This window comes from Prionailurus bengalensis, chromosome C1, assembly GCF_016509475.1.
Source record: "Prionailurus bengalensis isolate Pbe53 chromosome C1, Fcat_Pben_1.1_paternal_pri, whole genome shotgun sequence".
Lineage (NCBI taxonomy): Eukaryota > Metazoa > Chordata > Mammalia > Carnivora > Felidae > Prionailurus > Prionailurus bengalensis.
In genome coordinates, this window is record NC_057345.1 from 178,817,292 (window position 1) to 178,836,120 (window position 18,829).

Consider the following 18,829-nt stretch of genomic DNA (forward strand, 5'->3'; position numbering starts at 1 on the left):
GTAGGAATTACACTTCATCGGCATAAGCCATATTTGTTAATCTGTTAATATAACAGGATTAAAATAAAGGATTTCTAAACTTTTTTTAAAGTTTATTTTCAAGACGGGGGGAGGGGCAGAGAGTAGGAGACAGAGCATCAGAAGTGGGCTCAGCACTGCCACTCAGAGACAGATGCAGGGCTCTGTGGGGCTAGAATTCATGAACCATGGATCATGACCTGAGCTGAAATCAGATACTTAATGGGCTGAACCACCCGGGTGCCCTCAAAATAAAAGATTTCTAAAATTCCCAGTAATTCTCTGGATTTTTGATACTCATATGCTAGAATATGAAAGTTATGCTTTCAAAGAACATTTAGTTACATTGGAAAATACCCACGTATAAAATTAAATTAAAATGCAGTATAGAGGGACGCCTGGGTGGCTAGTCGGTTGGGTGTCCGACCTAGGCTCGGGTCATGATCTCACCGTTCAGAGTTAGATCCCTCCATTGGCTCTGTACTGACAGCTCAGAGCCTGGATGGAGCCTTTTTCGGATTCTGTGTCTCCCTCTCTGTCTCTGCTCCGCCTCCACTCGTGCTCTATCTCTCTCTCAAAAATAAATAAACATAAAAAAAATTTTTTTAATGCAGGATAGAAAACATAGAAGGTATTATCCTATTGCTATAAGAACATATAGAAATGTAAACACATGGAAATAGGGAAAAAAGGAGAGAAGGAAGGAGGGAAAATATTTGAAAGTGTTTAAGTTTCTGGGTGGTGGGTTACTATATAATTTTTTCTTTTTTTCCCCCTACAAATGTCTATAGTGAGCATTCATCATGCAAACACCGTCGTGAACAGCTTTTGAAGTCCTGTGCTTTCTGGAGAGCAGCCCATGCCTGCCCAGGATGCGGTACACTGGGAGGTGCAGGTAGTCCGGCTCTTTGAAATGTTTCCAAAACAGCCGGCCCGGCGCGCGGCGGGAGGGACTCGGCTGCTCAGAAGAGCCGCCCCACGTGCTTTCGGGGAAACGGCCCGGGAGCGAGAAGGAGCAGAATTGGGAGGAAACCGAAAAGCGAAAGTCTAGAGACGCAGGGAGTAGTGCGCAGGCGCGGCCCGGGGTTTTCCCACAGTCTGGTCGCCTGATCAGCGGTTCCTTCCCACAGCCTCCCGGAGGAAGGAGGCGGGATCCGCACGCTAGTGCCAGCACCAGCCCTGCCACTTGCCCTACGCCATTCGGGTCGGCAAAGTCCTTACAGTAGTGGTCCTGGACCAGATGAAAGGCCGAGGCGGGGGGGGGGGGGGGGGGGGGGGGGGCGTGCCCGTTAACTTGGGAAGGAAGGAGGGGAATGTTTTCTAACTCCTGAAGGTGCTGGAAACCTTACTCTTCCCACTTGCATCTTTTCATTCTTCCCTTGGCCTGGAGACGACCCGTTTTCCTCCCTGTCTTCTTTCTACACAGTCTGCTCGCGTGCTAACTCAGACCCTGTTTTCCAAGCTCTGACCTTCACCCAGCTGGTGTGAAGGTGAAGTTGAAGGGCTGGCTGGCTCTTCAGGTGTCCCTTTGCAGTTATCTGCAAAAGGGGGCTTTTCTTTTTCTCCTGGGATTTTTTTGCACCCCCCCTCCCCCACCCGCCCTTTCCCTTAGGGTGATTATACCAGAAGGAGTGGGGGAGAAGTATAATGGAAGAGCTCCAGCACCAGCACCAGCAAAGAGCCATAACTACGTAGGGTGATATAGGGACCAACCCAGGACCTCCAGTGTGTGAGGGGATCCATCTTACCGTACCGTAGACTACAGTCTCATGGGAGAGTGAGCACCGGTCCCCATGGGGACCAGTAAGTGTTCCTTACATGATTCCCACAACACGAATGAACGTTTATCTTCCCGTTAGAAGGACAGGACAGGCTGGGAGCCTGGGTGGCTCAGTGGGTTAGTGACCGACTTCAGCTCAGGTCATGATCTCCCCATTCTTGAGTTCAAGCCCCACATTGGGCTCTGTGCTGACAGCTCAGAGCCTGGAGCCTGCTTCAGATTCTGTGTCTCCCTCTCTCTCTCCCCCTACCCTGCTGGCCGTCTGTATTTTTCTCTCTCTTAAAAATAAACATTAACAAAAAATTAAAAAAAAAAAAAAAAAGGACAGGGCAGGCTGTACAATTTGCAGGACCCAACAGTAGGGCATTAAATCAAGCATGGAGCCCTTGCGAGTGCTGGCCCTGTGCAACTGCTCAGGTTGCACCACCACGAAGCTCCTAGTCCAGGAATTGAAGCTGAGTTTTTCTGTAGAAACCTTGTTATATATTTACTTGAAACAAATGAAAACTTCAGTATAATGAAGAAACAAAAATAATACCACCACTCTTTCCTACAGCACTTGTAATAAAATCCACAGCCTTCAGCTTTCCCTCCAGACTCCTACATGATCTGGTCTTAACCCTCTCTCCTACCCATGTTGCCCCAGTCACTCCATGTCTCCCCATGCTCCACTCCTTGTGGCCTCCCTCTTTTCCTCAAGCACTCAAGATTTTATCAGCAGGGGTCTTATTTAGGTACTGTTCTTTTAGGATGCTGTGTTCCTGGCTGCGTCTATGAACTTGCTCCTTCTCATTCTTTAGGTCTCAGATCAAATATCTCCCCAGAGAGACCTTCATTGACCACTTCTTCCAGTTACTCTAGTCTTCATAGCACTTATTAAATCTCTCATTTATTACTTGTCTGTTTTCATCTCTCCTCACAACAGGAGGGACTTTGTACTGTGACAGTCTGCCTCCTCCTAGGTTCCGTGGAAGAATTAAGCCTAATGCTCTGAGGCATCTGTGTATGAACTACTGTCTCTCCTATATACCTCAAATGGCACTGCGTACCATCCTTGGGTCAACTGGGAAAATAGTCAAGCTAATTACTTACTGTGTCTTATGGTTCAGATGGGAAACTCTAGTTGAGAAAGGCAGTCCCTGATACACAATCTCAGTATTTTTATAATATACATTTTTTAACGAGTGCATAATACCATCAACCAACACTGGAATCAGGAATCACAGGTTAATTCAACCATTCAGATATCAACACTGGCTCTAGACTTCTTGAGCTAGAATTGAGGGGAGGAGAATAAAGGGCATGTGTACTCTTAAAAACTCCCCAAAGGATTTTAATGAGAGCACCACTGTTCTACATCCTTATCAACCTCTTCCTCATCTCCACCCTGTCTAGACAGGCTCTAGGGTTCTTCCCATTGACAGCAGTCTGTGAGACATCTAACTGGATGACTGTCAAGGCTAATGTAAGAGTGTTGTGTAGGGCTTTCCCCAGGAGTAGTAAAGGCAATGAGTTTAATGAAGGCAGAGTTAAGGGGAAATTTCAAGAGCACTTGGTTCATCTATGGATGAACAGAAGTCTGGGATGTTAGGCACGTACGTATAAGGTTTCTAAATTAAAGAGAAGTTAGAATAAGCAGATAATCAGACAATCTCATCCAGAGCATTTCTACAGAGTTTGGAAGTTATGAGTGAGGTGAAGTAGAGGGAAGCAATGGCAAGCATGTTTTGGTTACTAAATTTGAAGTATAATATTAGTGACTATCCCATAATTTTAGAATTTGGAAGGTTGTATGGAAAATTCTAGCTTAGTCTTGCAGGCAGGTCAAGGAGCAATATAAAGAAAGGAACTGATTACTGTCTTCTATGTGTTCAAATATTAAATCATTAACAAATATTTATTAAGAGGCAGAGATTACACTAGATTTTAGGGATATAACTGCTAACAAAACCTTCTTGGTCCCTGTCCATAGAGAGTTTGCTTAGAGTCTAATGAAGAGGACAGCTAATATGCCTTTACAACAAGGTTGATAGGAACGGTGCTGGTGAATCTGGAAGCATGATGTGACCTGGGGTCATTCACATGTGCACATGGGAAGTGTGGGGGCAAAAGGCTTTCTAGAATCCTCAGGATGTATGAACATTATCCAGATAGCAAGGTGGATAAGGTGGGGTTGGAGACTTGAGAAGATGCAGTGGAGGGAGGCAGGAGAGCACCTGGGCCATCAAAGAAATGGAGAGTAGCACAGTCTTGTGCGTGTATGTTTTGGAGAGTGAGAAGCCATTGTTGGGGGAGGTGATGAGAGAGGAGTTGAAGACTAAGAAGAGACTAAATAATATATGACTTTGGAAAGATCCCTTGAGAATTATGGTCATCATCCCAGAGTTGGGATTCTTAAATTTTTGTGCCATGGGCCCCTTTAGCAGTCTGATGAAGCCTATGAACTCCTGCAAAGAGTAATATTTTTAGTTGAATAAAAGAAAATACATGAGGTTAAATGGAAAAGCAACCACAGTGAGATGCAGATATCAAAATATTAAAACCAACTTTGTGATATAGTGATACAAGTGCCTCTTTGTTAATGGCATTAAATAGGCTCTAGCAGTGGGTCTGATGACAATTTCAAAATTGTGCTTAGCATAAGAAATATTTCGAGATAATTGTAACAACTCTAATGTGAGAAAAAGGTGCAGGTTATGGTTTGTTGCCTTTATTCATAATTGAGGGAAATTCTAAGTTTCAGTTAGAAGTCTGTGAAAACTCTTTTGCCATCCAAACTCATGAATACCCCAGGTAAGAACTGCTAATCCAGAGCACCAGAAAACATTTGAAGGTTATAAACAGAGGGTAAAATGATCTGATTTATTTTTTTTGAGTAGGCTTCACACACCCAGCATGGAGCCCAATGTGAGGTTTGAACTCACAACCCTGAGATCAAGACCTGAGCTGAGATCAAGAGTGGGACTGAGCCACCTAGGCACCCCCCTGATTTATTTTATTTATTTATTTTTATTTTTATTAAAATTTTTTTTAATGTTTATTATTCTTGAGAGAGGGAGAGACAGGGCTGGAGTGGGGGAGGGGGAGAGAGAGAGGAGACACAGAATCTGAAGCAGGCTCCAGGCTCTGAGCTATCAGCACAGAACCTAACATGAGGCTTGAACTCACGAGCCATGAGATCATGACCTGAGCCCAAGTAGGACACTTAACCGACTGAACCACCCGGGTGCCCCTCCCTGCCCCCAACCCCCAATTTATTTTAAACAGAGCTGTCTGCCTACATAGGAAGCTGCATGGAGTTGTTTGTTGCATTTAAGGATGTTGCAGAGAATGTCCTTACTCATGTTTTTCTAGCATCCTCTTTGTGAGGACTCTGGTGGAAATGTTCTTACAGTGGTAGTTACACAGCTGTATGGGCTTGTCAGAAAAGGGTGAATTTTATTATATTATACTTCAATAAGCCAGACTAAAAAATGCAGTCAAATCAATGAATGCTCATGGTCAATTTGAAAAAAAAAAAAAAAGTATCTGTGAAAAATTGGAGTGTGCACAGAGGCAGTTTGCCAAGTCCAGACTACACTTATCTGCTGTTGGAATATAGCTCTGATTGGTTTGACCTCTACTCTGTTCCTTCTTCTGTAGGGAGTTCTTGGGTCTCCTGAACATGTAAAGAAAAATCCCTTGGGTTTGCCAGAAGCATACTCATTCTTTATGGGTCTCTGGGGGGGTCTTCCTTGCCACCTGAAGACTTTGAGGAAATCCACTGACAGCTGCCTTCTTTCAACATTATAGACAAAGGCATTGATATTTGGGACAATTGGTCAAAATGAGTCTACATGAAAAAGAATTTGCAAAGGGTTTAGCAAAATGGACGTCTGTGATTGGTCTGGGATGGGTGAGGGGAGAAGTGAAAATGTGATTCGATATTTAAAAAGTAAATCTACACTTTGTTTCATTAAATGCTACTTATTTGCTGCCGCCAGTTGTAAAAAAAAATTTTTTTGAGGGAGGATTTGTTGGAAGTGTGGTCTAAATTCCCTTCCTATTCATTGCACTTCATCTCATGTGGCACACACCTTGCCCTGAACTAAACAGGGATATCCAGGAATACCCTGCCAAAATCCTGTTATTCTCACAAACATGATTTCTGGAATGCAAGACTCACACTCTTGGGAACTAATTCTATACTGGGATCAAGAGCTTGGTTTTGATTTTCTGAACCGAAAACAGGCACTTGTTGAACTCTTATTCTTACTACATGGTCTCTGTTTCTATTATAGGGAGCAAACTACAGATGTTCTTGTATTATCTACCCTCAAATAACAATGATGGTTGAGATCATACATGAGACCTTGGCATTCTGCTACCAGGCTCTATATTAGGCAATTTCTAAAAATTTTGCTGAATAAGAGTGCATAATACTTTTAATACATTCCAGGGAATGAAAAGCTTCTGAAACCTTTTTTAGCTTCTAAATCCAATTGTTTAAGAGTATTTCCAGGTAGATTTCCTGGAGATTACTTCTTTAAGGTTTATGATGGTTTACTCTAATGTTGCTGCCAATTGATATATTTGAAATATATTCAAATATATCAGAAAATATATATCAGATATATTCAGAAAATGGGGCTTATGGAAGAGAGACTGGGAGAATGCACCTCAAGTTAGCCTGATGGTCTTCCATCCAATAGACACCTTGCCCATAAGAGTACTATTCAGGAGCTTGCAAAGGAATAAGGGAACTGGCCTTGGGGCAGGTGCAGAGCTTGCCTCTCAAAGAACAATATAAGATCCAGTTGGGCGCATGTGAGTGGGTATAAAGGATGAAATTGGTAAGATGGACTCTCTTTAAGAGAGAATACACGTTATATTAAAACCTTTTTTTTTCTTCTTTGTAACCTTTTCCATTACACATTAGCCTCTCTCTGTGTGGCTTGCCTCAGGGATAAAAGGTGGGCAGAAGAAGTTACAGAGAGGTCTTGTAGAGGGAATGGTCATCTCTGATTCTGCAGTCAGACCTCACCTTGAACACCAGCAACAAGATTTTTTGTAGTTGGCAGATGTCTTGGTATTGTGACTTCCTCACCTGGTCCAACAACTTCCCTAGGGCTTATAGACATAGACACCTCTCCAGGTCTTGGGTATTGGGGGATCCTGCATTAGTAACTAAGGGCAGTATCTGGGCAATGTCACCACTAAAGCAAGGCAAGGATCAGAAAAGATCTGCAGCTTATATACTTGTATTAGCATCCAGTAAAACCCCTCCCCTCCCTCATCACCAGAGAAAACTGAAGGGATGGAACTTCTCTTCATCCTAAACTGCTTTCCCAGACTCAAGTTGGATTCATGGGACTGGAGACTCAGAGCTGGAGAGGATCATAGGACTCACCTAGTCCAAGCCCTTCTAGAGCTCTTGTTTCATGAGATTTTTACCTCTGTACCTACTTTCAGTGCAATTTACCTGAGAATACCACCAGAGAATGATACTGAATTCCTTCCCCTAAGGAGAGGTCATCCCTGGTAGTGGTACCAACAGCTATAATCCCCAAAGTTGGGACAGTATTGACATGGCAATCACGAGGCTTCATAATTCATTCCAGGACACCCTGTGAATTGCTGTTGTTCGTGTCCCACCGTTCCTTCCATCTGGTATCTATTGTGACGACTCTTACCTGCCAGAACTCAGGACATTAGCTTATTTGGCTTTTCTCTTAGGCCTTCTTGCTGGTTTTTGACTGATGTAGGTGTGACTCTATCATTCTTGACCTATTCTGAAATCTTTTTTTGTTTTTTTTTTCTTTTTAAAGATTTTATTTTTAAGTAATTCTACATCCAATGTGGGGCTCAAACTTACAACCCCAAGATCAAGAGTCACATGCTCTTCTGACTGAGACAGCCAGGTGCCTCTATTCTGAAATCTTAATACTTAATCCTTCTGGAGCCAAAATCGTAAGTAACATGTGAGAAAAAAATCAGAAATGAAACAAATATATACAAACGAGTCTTTTGTTAATGTTATATTAACAGTGGTTTCTTCAAGTGTCTTATCTTGCAAGTTTATCTGAAGCTTTGGTTTTTAGCATTCCAATCAAAACATTCCCAATTGGTGGTGTCATGCCAGTGAAAGGAGAGCTTCAGACTTCAACCATTTCCTGGAAATTGGTCTATACAAAGCTGAAGAAATAAGATACGATTGTTGGCAAAGATCAGTCTTTAAGCTTTTTCATTTGCTTCCTTCTTTTGAGTGTCAAGGGTTTATCCTGTCATTCAGCAGAATATGGAGACTTCATCTAAAATTGGAAAATGAAAATGATTTTTGAGGAAACTACTAGTTTTGCAAATAAGCCATAATTTCTTAGGTAAACAGTCTCTTATCTACTATATACATCATAATATTTCTACCAATTAGCTACTAAGTATTCACAAATTTCATCCCACAAAAATGTAATGAGGAAATGCTGGCAAAGTGTAGCAAAAGTTCTCTTATAGCTAAATGATTTAAGACAACTAACACTGAAATAAGCTGTCAGAGGGGACTATGGATTTTCCATCCCTGGAAATCTTCAAGAGAAGGACTAAAACTCACTTGATTTATAACCTGTGTAGAGGAGTAATAATATTTTCCACCCCAAAATGTGTCTTTTTAGCATGTGGATTATTTTAGGATGATGATGATTATTTTTTTTTAATGTTTATTTATTTTTGAGAGAGACAGAGACAGAATGCTAGTGGGTTAGGGGCAGAGAGAGAGAGGGAGACACAGAATCCGAAGCAGGCTCCAGGCTCTGAGCCGTCAGCACAGAGCCCGATGCGGGGCTCGAACTCACAGAGCTATGAGATCATGACCTGAGCTGAAGTCAGACGCTCAACCGACTGAGTCACCCAGGTGCCCCTAGGATGATTATTTTTAAGAAACAAAAGGCTCAGGAAGAAACTTTGACTTTCCGCCTGTCTAAAAGCATTTAGATAGAGGACCTGCTCCAGGAAGGGAGCTATCACCATAGATAACTACAGTATAATATGAACTAGGTATGATAGACAGGGAGGAATGAACACTTTGTTAAAATTCTTCTCTGTGTCCCATCGTTTCCGTATGGTCCAGCAAACATTTACTTATGAAATGTTTACTCTTTTTCATCTTCCTGTGAATTGTCTTCATTCCTTGAAGTCCCATACTCCTAGCCCCTTTTCCTTGGCTCAGAATGGCATATAAGCCTCAAGTGTCTGACTGTGAGCCTCAAATTCTAATGGCCTCCCTCTTAGTACTTCATTTAGTTAGTAATTATTTGGCTTTCTCCTATTCATCTGTTTCATGTCAATTTAATTCTTAGATTAGCCAAATGAATCTTGATGGGTAAAGTAAAAATTTTTCTCCCAACACCAGATAGAAATCTCTTGGGGCTCAGGGTCTCTCCAAGATTCTATTATTCTAGTATGTTCATCTGTATGTAAATGGGGGTTTGAATCACCTGATGGTATTGAGGAACAATAATAGATAAAATGCATCCTAAATCACATTTCGTGTTTAAGATCGTGACTCACTTCTCAGGAGGGTATTATTATGTTGCTATTGATTGTAATTCATATACTACTTGAAGACTAATGTAAGTGACAATTAATCAAGAAGAATTGGAATTTGTGATGCGTGAACTAAAATAAATATTGACCAGTGGCCAATGGTGAAAGTAGAGACAAAGAGAACATGAGTGAGGCACAGGAATACTTCACCCTTTAGTGGCTTTTGATGGAAAGAACATAAAGCAGTTCAAACGAGGGAAGGTGTCTGCTTTCAATGCCCATAATGTCAGTGACCCACAGCAACATACAGACACACCCAGTGTTATGCACATGGAATTGTTCCAACAAATGTGTTTTCTCACTTCTCAGGCAGAACTTGAGCCCTTTTGAGTAACAGGTACCACATTTGCTTCATTAGGAGTGCCCCTGACCAGCAATGGAAAAGAAAGGGAACATACTGCAGTTTCAATTGTTGTGGGACTCAGGTTTTCTCTCAGCACTGCATATACACTTGGAGACATGGGAAGAAGATCTGTTGGAGAATGTGGCTCAGTTGAATCACTTCGGCTTAAAGAGATAACAAAGTACATATTGAAAAGGATTAAATGGAACTCATTTCTAGGGCTTCATCTATTTGTGACATGGAGATGCCTAATTCATTGTTTGAAATGAGAGCACTCAGCCTATTATGGAATATACAGCATATAGAAGGGCAACTTTATAATTCCAGTTATGGTAGACTATGGAGCATTCTGAAGAGTCGCTTTATGTATTAAAGAAAATGGGACATTGAGCATTGAAATGCTTTATTGTCAGGTATATGTACTCTGCTCTATCCTTCAATTTCCTGTAGAGAACCTTAGTTTTTAAAAAATAAATTCAATAATAGATATTTTACATGTGGCTAAGGTTACTTACATTGTTGAAATGGGGATAAATACAGATGGAACATAACCTTTGTCCCCCCTTTCTGTTGGTCTTGAGACTAGAAAAGAAAGGCAGGATAAAATGTTACCAACATTATTGATAAAATTATTAAAGAGTCTAGAAAAATATAAGTAATGTTAAAAAGAAGAGAGATAATATGATTGTTTAGCGATCCACAAAAATTTTTAGCTGAATAGATGAAACAGTATTTTAGAGAACCTGAAATGTGCCAGAAGAGAAAAACAAATATCTTGACAGGCCTAATCTGACTTTGCATATTACTGTCTCCAAAATGCATGGGAAAAATTGAGAGTGAGCTATATTACCTATCTTCTATCTTCTATGTTATGTTTAAGTTTGATTGTAAAGACTGATTTATTTGTGTGCTGGAGGGATTTAAGGTAACTCTAGGGCAGCAGCAAGTCACCATCTGGGAGTTAACAACGGCAGGATATTTCACAAGATGGTGCTCGTAGATTTAGTGGCTATCCATGAACATTGTAATGGATCATATACGCTTTTATTAGAGACACAGAATGGTGAACTTACATTACAGTTACATAGCTAATTTTATTTATGTCCTGTCATGTATTTAACAAATATTTACCAATTGCTTATTTTGATCAGGTGTTATTTAAGCCCCTTTGCAACCAGGAAAGGCAGGCATGTCAAGACTTGTTATTGGTAGGCCAGCAGTAGTGGGGAATGAAGCACAGACCCCTTTGTCCCCTCCCTGCCAAATAACCATACAATCTGAGTTGTGCGATGATAGTAGGTAAAAAATATAAAGCTTGTAAACCCCAGGCTTCTTTTGCAGAAAACAAACTCGCCTAACTTGTGACAGCTTTCTAATCATTACTTCCTCATTATTTTTCTTCTCCCAAAGTCATAGAGGTGAAGTCAGCACCACTTCTATTTTAGGAAGGAGAAAACTCAAACTCTACAAGTGGCTGTAAGAGGCCACCATGCCATGGTTAAGTCCTGTCACAACTATTAGTTACCAACTACTCTGCTGGAGTTGGACAGCCCCAGCCATCCCTCCTCAGAAACTGACACACTACTTCATTTCCAAGGCTTTGACCTCCATGTACCCCCTAGGTCTTATGATGCTCAAAGTAAACATAAAAAGAGGAACTTTGTTTACTTTACTCCAGTATGAGGTCATTTTCCAAAATCTGGACAAAACAAGCAAACTGAAAGAAACTAACCTTCGCACGGCTGGGAGCTGTAGTGTTTACCGAAGGCTTTGTCTTTGGGAATGTCAGGATAAAGGAACTTCAGAGGGTTTTCAGGAATGTTTTCAGCCATAATAACCTTGTAGTCTCGAAGGATGTCAGCAAATGGCAGAGCAGACAACCGGCCTTTATTGTAGGGTTCTACAGAGTGGAATCTCACTTCTCCTGGAAAAACAGAAAGGGTGAGGGGCCTCTGGGTGACTCAGTTGGTTAAGCATCCAGCTCTTGGTTTGGGCCCAGGTCATGATCTCATGGTTCATGAGATCAAGTCCCATGTCATGCTCTATGCTGACAGTGTGAAACCTGCTTGGGATTCTCACATGCTGCTTCTCTTTCACCCCTCCCCCATTCTCCCTCTGTCTCTTTCAAAATAAATAAATAAACTTAAAAAAAAAGGGTGGATGAGGGGAGGAATATTCAGGCTTCTGCAGGGCATTCTTTGCGGGCATTCTTCCTACCCACGTTATCTTTATGTCACTGGCTATAAAACAATGCTAGCCCTTTTCTGCAGTGTGGATGGTACGTATGGCCATGTGATAGAGGACACCCACATAGGCTGTGAAAAATTCACGGTTCTCTCTTCTGGGACAACTGTAACAACTAATTTACAAGCTCACCGAACACATGAAAAACAGAACACACACTACACACTTCTGAAAACTGAAACACCAATAGTCAAAGTCAATACTAACTTCACATGAATAAACAAGAGTAAGCATGTACCATTTTCAGAATGGTCTACCCAGGTGAAAGTTATTCCTCCAAGGTGGCTTTCACTGAATCTTAACAAAAAGGTTCCAGGCATTTTATCCTTTAGCAAGAGTCGTTCCTTCTCTTTGCTAACAAAGCCCATGACATACCTAAAAATAGAACAATGCATAGTTTTATCTGATCAAACACTATGATTTATTACACTTGCATTTATTTCATCCACAAAGAACAGATTTGTACTGAGTGTAATAAAAGTCAATGAAATAGTCTTCTAAGATTAGATATCAGTACTCTGTGAAGAATGTAGGAAACCGAACCATTCCCACCACCCCCTGACACTAAACATGTTTAAAAAGAAAAGAAAAAGAAGGGGAAAAAAAACAACAGCATAAAAATAAGAACCTAATGAACTCTTATGTAAAATAGAACCTGTAACTCACCCATCGATCCAAAGAGGAAGAATGTGTTTCTTAATTAGATCTAATATTGCTTCAAGCCATGTCCAGAAGGTAAATGATTTACCAGGTAAGTGTTCCTAGTGGAATAAAAAAACATGTTAGGACAATGATTATTTCAATAGTAATAATTGAATATTATTTCAAATACTATTTCAATAGTAATTGATATAATAATTCAAGTTTCATTTTTTCAATGAAATATTTCCTCTAAGTCAGACAATAGAGTTAAAAAAATAACTGCATCCAGGAAACCCTTAAAACCCCAATTATACTATGGAGGCTTAAAAAGAAGCACTACTAAAAAATGATCTAAATGATATTCTTGTTCCCCTGTTTGTACCTTGCAGAACTTGGCCCAGGTGAGATGACCATCATTGTAGCTAGACTGGACTAAAATGAAAGAAAAGAATGAGATGTTTATTAAACAATTAAACTCTTCAATATGGTGCTCAATTTAGATTTTGCCCAGCCCCTTTCAAGAATTTCTTAAGCACCTGCTATGGGTTTACAGTGTGCTTAATACTAGGAACAGTAAAGATGTAAGATACAAAATTTATCATCTAAGAAAAATTCTTTTTAGTGGAGGAGCTAAGATAGTTTTAGGAAGAGGGTGAGTTTTTAGGACCAGGTCCCCAGTGAATGAATAGGATATAAGTTATCACAGGAGGATGAATAAACCACTCCAGTAGTAAGAATAATGCAGGATGAGGCATAGTGGACATGAACATGGCTTAGGTAGGAGACAGTAAGAGCTGCCTAATGTTGGTAAATAAACATAAATTTATGTAAGTTAGATATAGCCAGATTACCAGGAGTCCTGATTATTGCCATGAAAAGAATGAACTAGAGATCCATTAGGCAATAAGGAGCCTTTGACTACTCTGATTCAGGGAAATGAAAGGATACACAAGTTTCTATCTACATTTTTAAGGAAATTATAACCCACAAGGATAATTTGATAATAATCTGAAAGGGTATGGCCACTATCTGTACTATATATTTAAAAACTTTATTCAATCAACAAATATTTACTGAATGCCTACTATTGAATTCATAAATTAAAGTTCAAAAGCATATTTACATTAACTAAATTTTTCAATATTCCCCAAAGGTCTGATTTATTTATTTATTTATTTATTTATTTATTTATTTATTCTTTTCAATAAGTCTGATTTATTTTATTTTTTTTAATTTTTTTTTCAATGTTTATTTATTTTTGGGACAGAGAGAGACAGAGCATGAACGGGGGAGGGGCAGAGAGAGAGGGAGACACAGAATCGGAAACAGGCTCCAGGCTCTGAGCCATCAGCCCAGAGCCTGACGTGGGGCTCGAACTCCCGGACCGCGAGATCGTGACCTGGCTGAAGTCGGACGCTTAACTGTCTGCGCCACCCAGGTGCCCCAGGTCTGATTTATTTAAATAACTATTGATCACATAGTAGGTACAAGTGGCAACCCAGCATCACTTGTCAAATTACACACGATTTCACTGCTGTTGTTCAAATCCATCTTTGGCCCTACTTTAACTAGAAATGCATACAAATCCAATGCTAAATGTGTTCACCAAGACTTGTCAAAATGTAGATATCTTTTGAAATTCTTTTAGAAAAATCTTACACTATAGTCACTATATGAAGTACCAATGACTATTTTGCAAGTTTAAAAAATACTAGTCAAAACTGAAATTTTCTTGATACGGAGGATTAAGTATTGCATGGGTGGCTTTGAATTTCTAGTAAATTCCCTGGTCCTGGAATCAGCTATTGTCCAGTTGTTAATGACCATTGTGATATTGACATGAAGGATCAAGGCACCATCAAGGCTTCACATCACACTCAGTGGAAATGGCACAGAAACACCCTGGAGACTGGAGAGTGGAATGGAAAGGAAGGGGCTTTGGACCTGGACAGACCTGGCCCGTGTCTTGGCTCTGCTGTGTACTAGCCACGCAGCCGTGGCAAGTCACTTAACGTCTGAAACTAAGTACCTTCATCTATAAAATGTAGAAAACAATGAGATACCCTTTATGAAGAAAGAAAACATAACATTTAGCTCTGTGCCTCACAATATGGTAGACAGTCAATAAATTATGACTATCATTATTATTATTATTGGTAGTAGTAATATCACCTTGTTCTCTAAAATACTTGAGTACCCAAAACAGAGGCCAAGTCTTCTACATCTACCAGCTCTCACCTGTAAGCTTCTCTGCCAACATATTGAGTTGATCTGAGTTAAGGCCACGACCTACGTATGATGAAAACTGCCAGCTCATCACTTCCAGGAGTTGACTCAAAGTGGCAGATGGAGGATTATTAAAAAAAACCAAGTTCTGAAATAGAGTTTTTAATGATGATTATATTCATTAATTACATTGAGCACACTATAATTCAATATATAAAGTTCCTGTTTTAAACTCTTTATGCCAATCTAAGTTAATACAGAATATTGTCTCATCTCTCTTGTGCCTTTTATTTTTACTTCTTTAGTTTTTTAAAGTTGGGGTATCTTTTGAACTACTTTTTTTTAAAGGATTTATTTTATTTTTAGAGAGAGAGAGCATTAATGGGGGAGAGGGGCAGAGAGAGAGAGAAAGAGAGAGAATCCTAAGCAGGCTCCATGTTCAGCACAGAGCCAGATGCAGGACTCAATCCCATGACCCTGGGATCAGGAATTGAACTGACATCAAGAGTCAGGGGCTTAACCAACAGAGCCACCCAGGTGCACTTCTGTTGTGCTTTTTAATTGAACTGATTTTGTCTTTTCCTAAAGAGTTCCTTAATCTTTGGGTCCAATAACATATATGGCTCCATCTATCCTTGAAAGAATAATTGGGCATCTTTTAAATTTCCATAGACTATGGGCTATCAATTAACTCATATAAGTACTTAACATTGTCCAACAAATCATCGGACAAATACTCTTTTCTGAACTAATAATCTTAAACAAAACCTATATCAAGTTATTAGTTTATCACGGGTTGGTACAAGTTACACCTTGAACAAACAAAGCATCCCACAGCACAAAAATAGTTAAGTCTCAGGCTAAAGAAGGTGACCCTACAATATGAATTCATAATTCACCTGAGTCCTGTTTTATGGATAATAAAGTAGTCTTTTCTTTTGATCTGGACAGCAGCATCTTCTGTGTGATTAACTGCAAACAAGATTGCTTGTACCAGGAACTGGGTCAACATTAATGAGAGAGAAGACTTTATCTCAGAGTACTGGGAAGCAGAAGGTATGAAAGCCAAAAAAGATGTCCTAAGGAGAGTAGCAGGGCAAGAATTAACTAACCTAGTGCAGTGCAGGGAGAAGGCCTTTGGTGAGCGGGAACTAAGCTGGGCAGCAAGAAAAAGAATCAATCCAAGAGATTTCAGAAAATGGGACTGAAAGAAGACACAGCACCCAACCCCAACAAAGAGTGGGAGATAGGAAGGGGAGGAATGGAGAGAGAGAGTTTCTGGAAAGACAGTTTCCCCTGAACCAGAAAATTGTGTCTGGATGAATGACCAAAAAGCATAGAATATAATCAAGGTATAGGAGCTTGGGTTTTGAAGCAGAATAGAATAAAGAAGAGAACCAGAGTTCACTGTTATGCTGAACTCTAAGTAGGCTGTGCATCCAAGTTTTAGGAGCTATATATGATCTGCATCTCCAGATTCCTCATCCAGGAGCAGAGTAGAATCTGGGATGGTCAGTATGACAACTTTGGTGGCTTTCTTACAGAAGAAGGATGCTGAGGAAATCTTAGTGCAACAGTACTGTGCCAAAGACAAAGAAGTGACCCATCTTCCCTCCTACATCCTGGAGTTGAATGAAAAGCTCTGAATATGTGTAGCTCACAATGGGAAATGGCATTTATTTCCAGGGGTATAGGCTCTTCTTGGCTTTAAAGACCGGGTGGCTTCTCTAATGAGTCCTGTTCTCACTATTATCCTGAGAGGAAGCGAGGTACCATGTACCCTGTGCAGCCTTCCTCTCTACAGTTTATCTGTTTCCTCTCTACAGTTAATCTGTTTCAGATGCCAGGGCACCGGAGGATGAGAAAGAATAAGGCTGAGTCATTTTCCATGTTGTTTCCTTATTAGGCCCACTTTTAAAAAAGAGAAAGAACACTTAGAGCCAACTCATTATGTCTGTTCTTATTGCTAGAACCCAAGGTAAAAAAAATTCTTCCCTTAAGAGTGAATATTTGCTTTGAATTAGGAAGAAATGTTATTTACATTTGACCTATTTTCTCTAGTCCTTGGTGGTTTCCAGGACAACAACACTGAGGTTTTGTAAGATGGAGCAAAGGGAAGGGCTGACTCATCATTTTTGCCACTCCCTTCGCTGGTTGTCTTATAAGAAGAGCATCTGTTTTGGGCTTGCTTTGTAACTTAGGGCCACTTTTTGATCTATTTCTCAAATAACCACCAGGTGGCATTAAAACCCAACTTGAGCCTAGAATGGATTAAATCTATAATCAACCTGAAAATATTTATAATCAGATGGTAGGTTAGGCAAGATTGGTTAATGTTCTAGTCACTTATTTGGAAGCCAATTTTCTACCTTTGTAGAAAAGTCTCTTTGGAGGTGTGGCCAAAAGTAAGGAGGTAAACACAGCAGTCAGATACTAAATTCTAGACCAAGAAGTCTCCCCAAGCCCAATTAACAGAGCCACAGGATGGGCTTAGAAGTCTCTGTGACGCACATAGTTGGAAGCTGACCAGGCCCTCAGAAGAACAAATACCTGTCTGTCAGTTTTGCTAGTTGGAACTCTCCCAGCGTCCAAGCCCATCAGAATATATTGCTTTAAATATAACATGAGAGAGGATTCATACAACTAAATATATTGGAGTTCTGGAATAAAATAACCCAAAAAGTCATGCCAAATTTCATATATATAGATATATGGATACATATTCAAAATTCATGTCTATCTATCTATCTATCTATCTATCTATCTATCTATATCTTTTGATGCATATGGGTTTTATTGACAATAAAACAAATCAAATATAATTAAAGGAGGAGAAATAGGAATAGAGACTCTACCTGGGAATCATTGGTTGACACATTGTACCAAATGATGGATGCCCAAGCATTAGGTAACTGACTGACATTGGAAATCATCACCACAGGTAATGAGCTGGTCTGGTTTAAAAAAAAAAAAAAAAAAAGCACTGTTATTATAGGTAGTTGCACCTTGCACTGATTTTATACTTGACTCTGTCCCCTGAAGGGCTATCTCAAGGCAGCTCCACTCCTTTAATCCTGGTGTCTATACTGCCTTGGATACTAAAATGACTTGTGAAGGTACGGGCGCTTTCTGAGCATGTATGAGTCAAAGTACAGGGATGAATGGAGCCATAGAAACAGGAATTCTTTCAGACTGCTTGGTCAGTTAGGTTCTCCAATATCTTCCCTTGACATCATACAAATATTTATATTTTCTCATATATATAGACTAAAATGCAGCTAATTAGAGGTTGTATTGATTTTGCAACTGTCCTCTTAATAAGTTACTTTAAAGAATTTAATTTTACATTTATCTCTGAAATGGTCAATATATTCAAGTTATGATCTGACAGTCTAATTAATGTCAGTACTAAATATGGGGCTTTTTAACTGCAGAAGATGGAGAGGTGAGCAATTCTGGAGAAACATAGCTGCCTGGTCTGCTGTGGAACTCACCCTAGTAGTACTGGTACAGAGTTTTCAACCTCATGGAATAAACAGGCTTTCACAGATAGTGTGTGGAACCAATCAGCCTACATTAGTCCCTTCCCCATAACAGGTTAGATCTTTGTAGACAGTAAAATACCCAGCTTAAGAGGTCACAGAAATAGAAGTTTAGGGAAAAGAGATGAGGAAGGCATTTATGGAAACATTTTACAAATTTACATTCATCAAGACAACAAAAGAAAGGCAGGACTTTAAAACAATACATCCCACAAATAAGATCGTATCTGGGGTGTGTAAAACCGTGTTTGTTCATTCATGCACTGGTTCATTCATTTATTCGACAAATGTCGAACAGCTACTATGTGCTAGACATTGAGTGAGTCACTGGTAAGGAGTGACAAAGTCATGATGTCCTGCCTTCAAGTAGCTCAGAGTCAGTCATGTTCAATTTAATCTTCAGAATTTCTTTATTCCTTTTTTGAGCACAACGGTGACTGTTACAAGAGAATCAAA

At 40.0% G+C, this 18,829-nt stretch overlaps 1 protein-coding gene across 8 annotated transcripts in view; it reads right to left on the reverse strand.

Moving 5' to 3' along the window:
- Positions 1 to 7,788: 7,788 nt before the first annotated feature.
- STAT4 (signal transducer and activator of transcription 4) overlaps positions 7,789 to 18,829 on the reverse strand; it is a 114,927-nt gene continuing 103,886 nt past the window's right edge. For 5 of the 8 annotated variants that reach the window (XM_043577334.1, XM_043577337.1, XM_043577333.1 and 2 more), the window contains 8 exons: positions 17,687 to 17,785; positions 14,844 to 14,979; positions 12,988 to 13,037; positions 12,630 to 12,724; positions 12,202 to 12,338; positions 11,452 to 11,643; positions 10,235 to 10,301; positions 9,667 to 9,883 (listed from right to left, as the gene is read on the reverse strand). In XM_043577334.1, the coding sequence (XP_043433269.1) occupies positions 9,682 to 9,883; positions 10,235 to 10,301; positions 11,452 to 11,643; positions 12,202 to 12,338; positions 12,630 to 12,724; positions 12,988 to 13,037; positions 14,844 to 14,979; positions 17,687 to 17,785 (978 nt within the window). In that variant the 3' untranslated portion in view covers positions 9,667 to 9,681. Of the gene's footprint in view, positions 8,089 to 9,666; positions 9,884 to 10,234; positions 10,302 to 11,451; positions 11,644 to 12,201; positions 12,339 to 12,629; positions 12,725 to 12,987; positions 13,038 to 14,843; positions 14,980 to 17,686; positions 17,786 to 18,829 lie in introns of those variants that run through there. The other 3 variants (XM_043577340.1, XM_043577339.1, XM_043577341.1) reach the window with 3 other exon arrangements.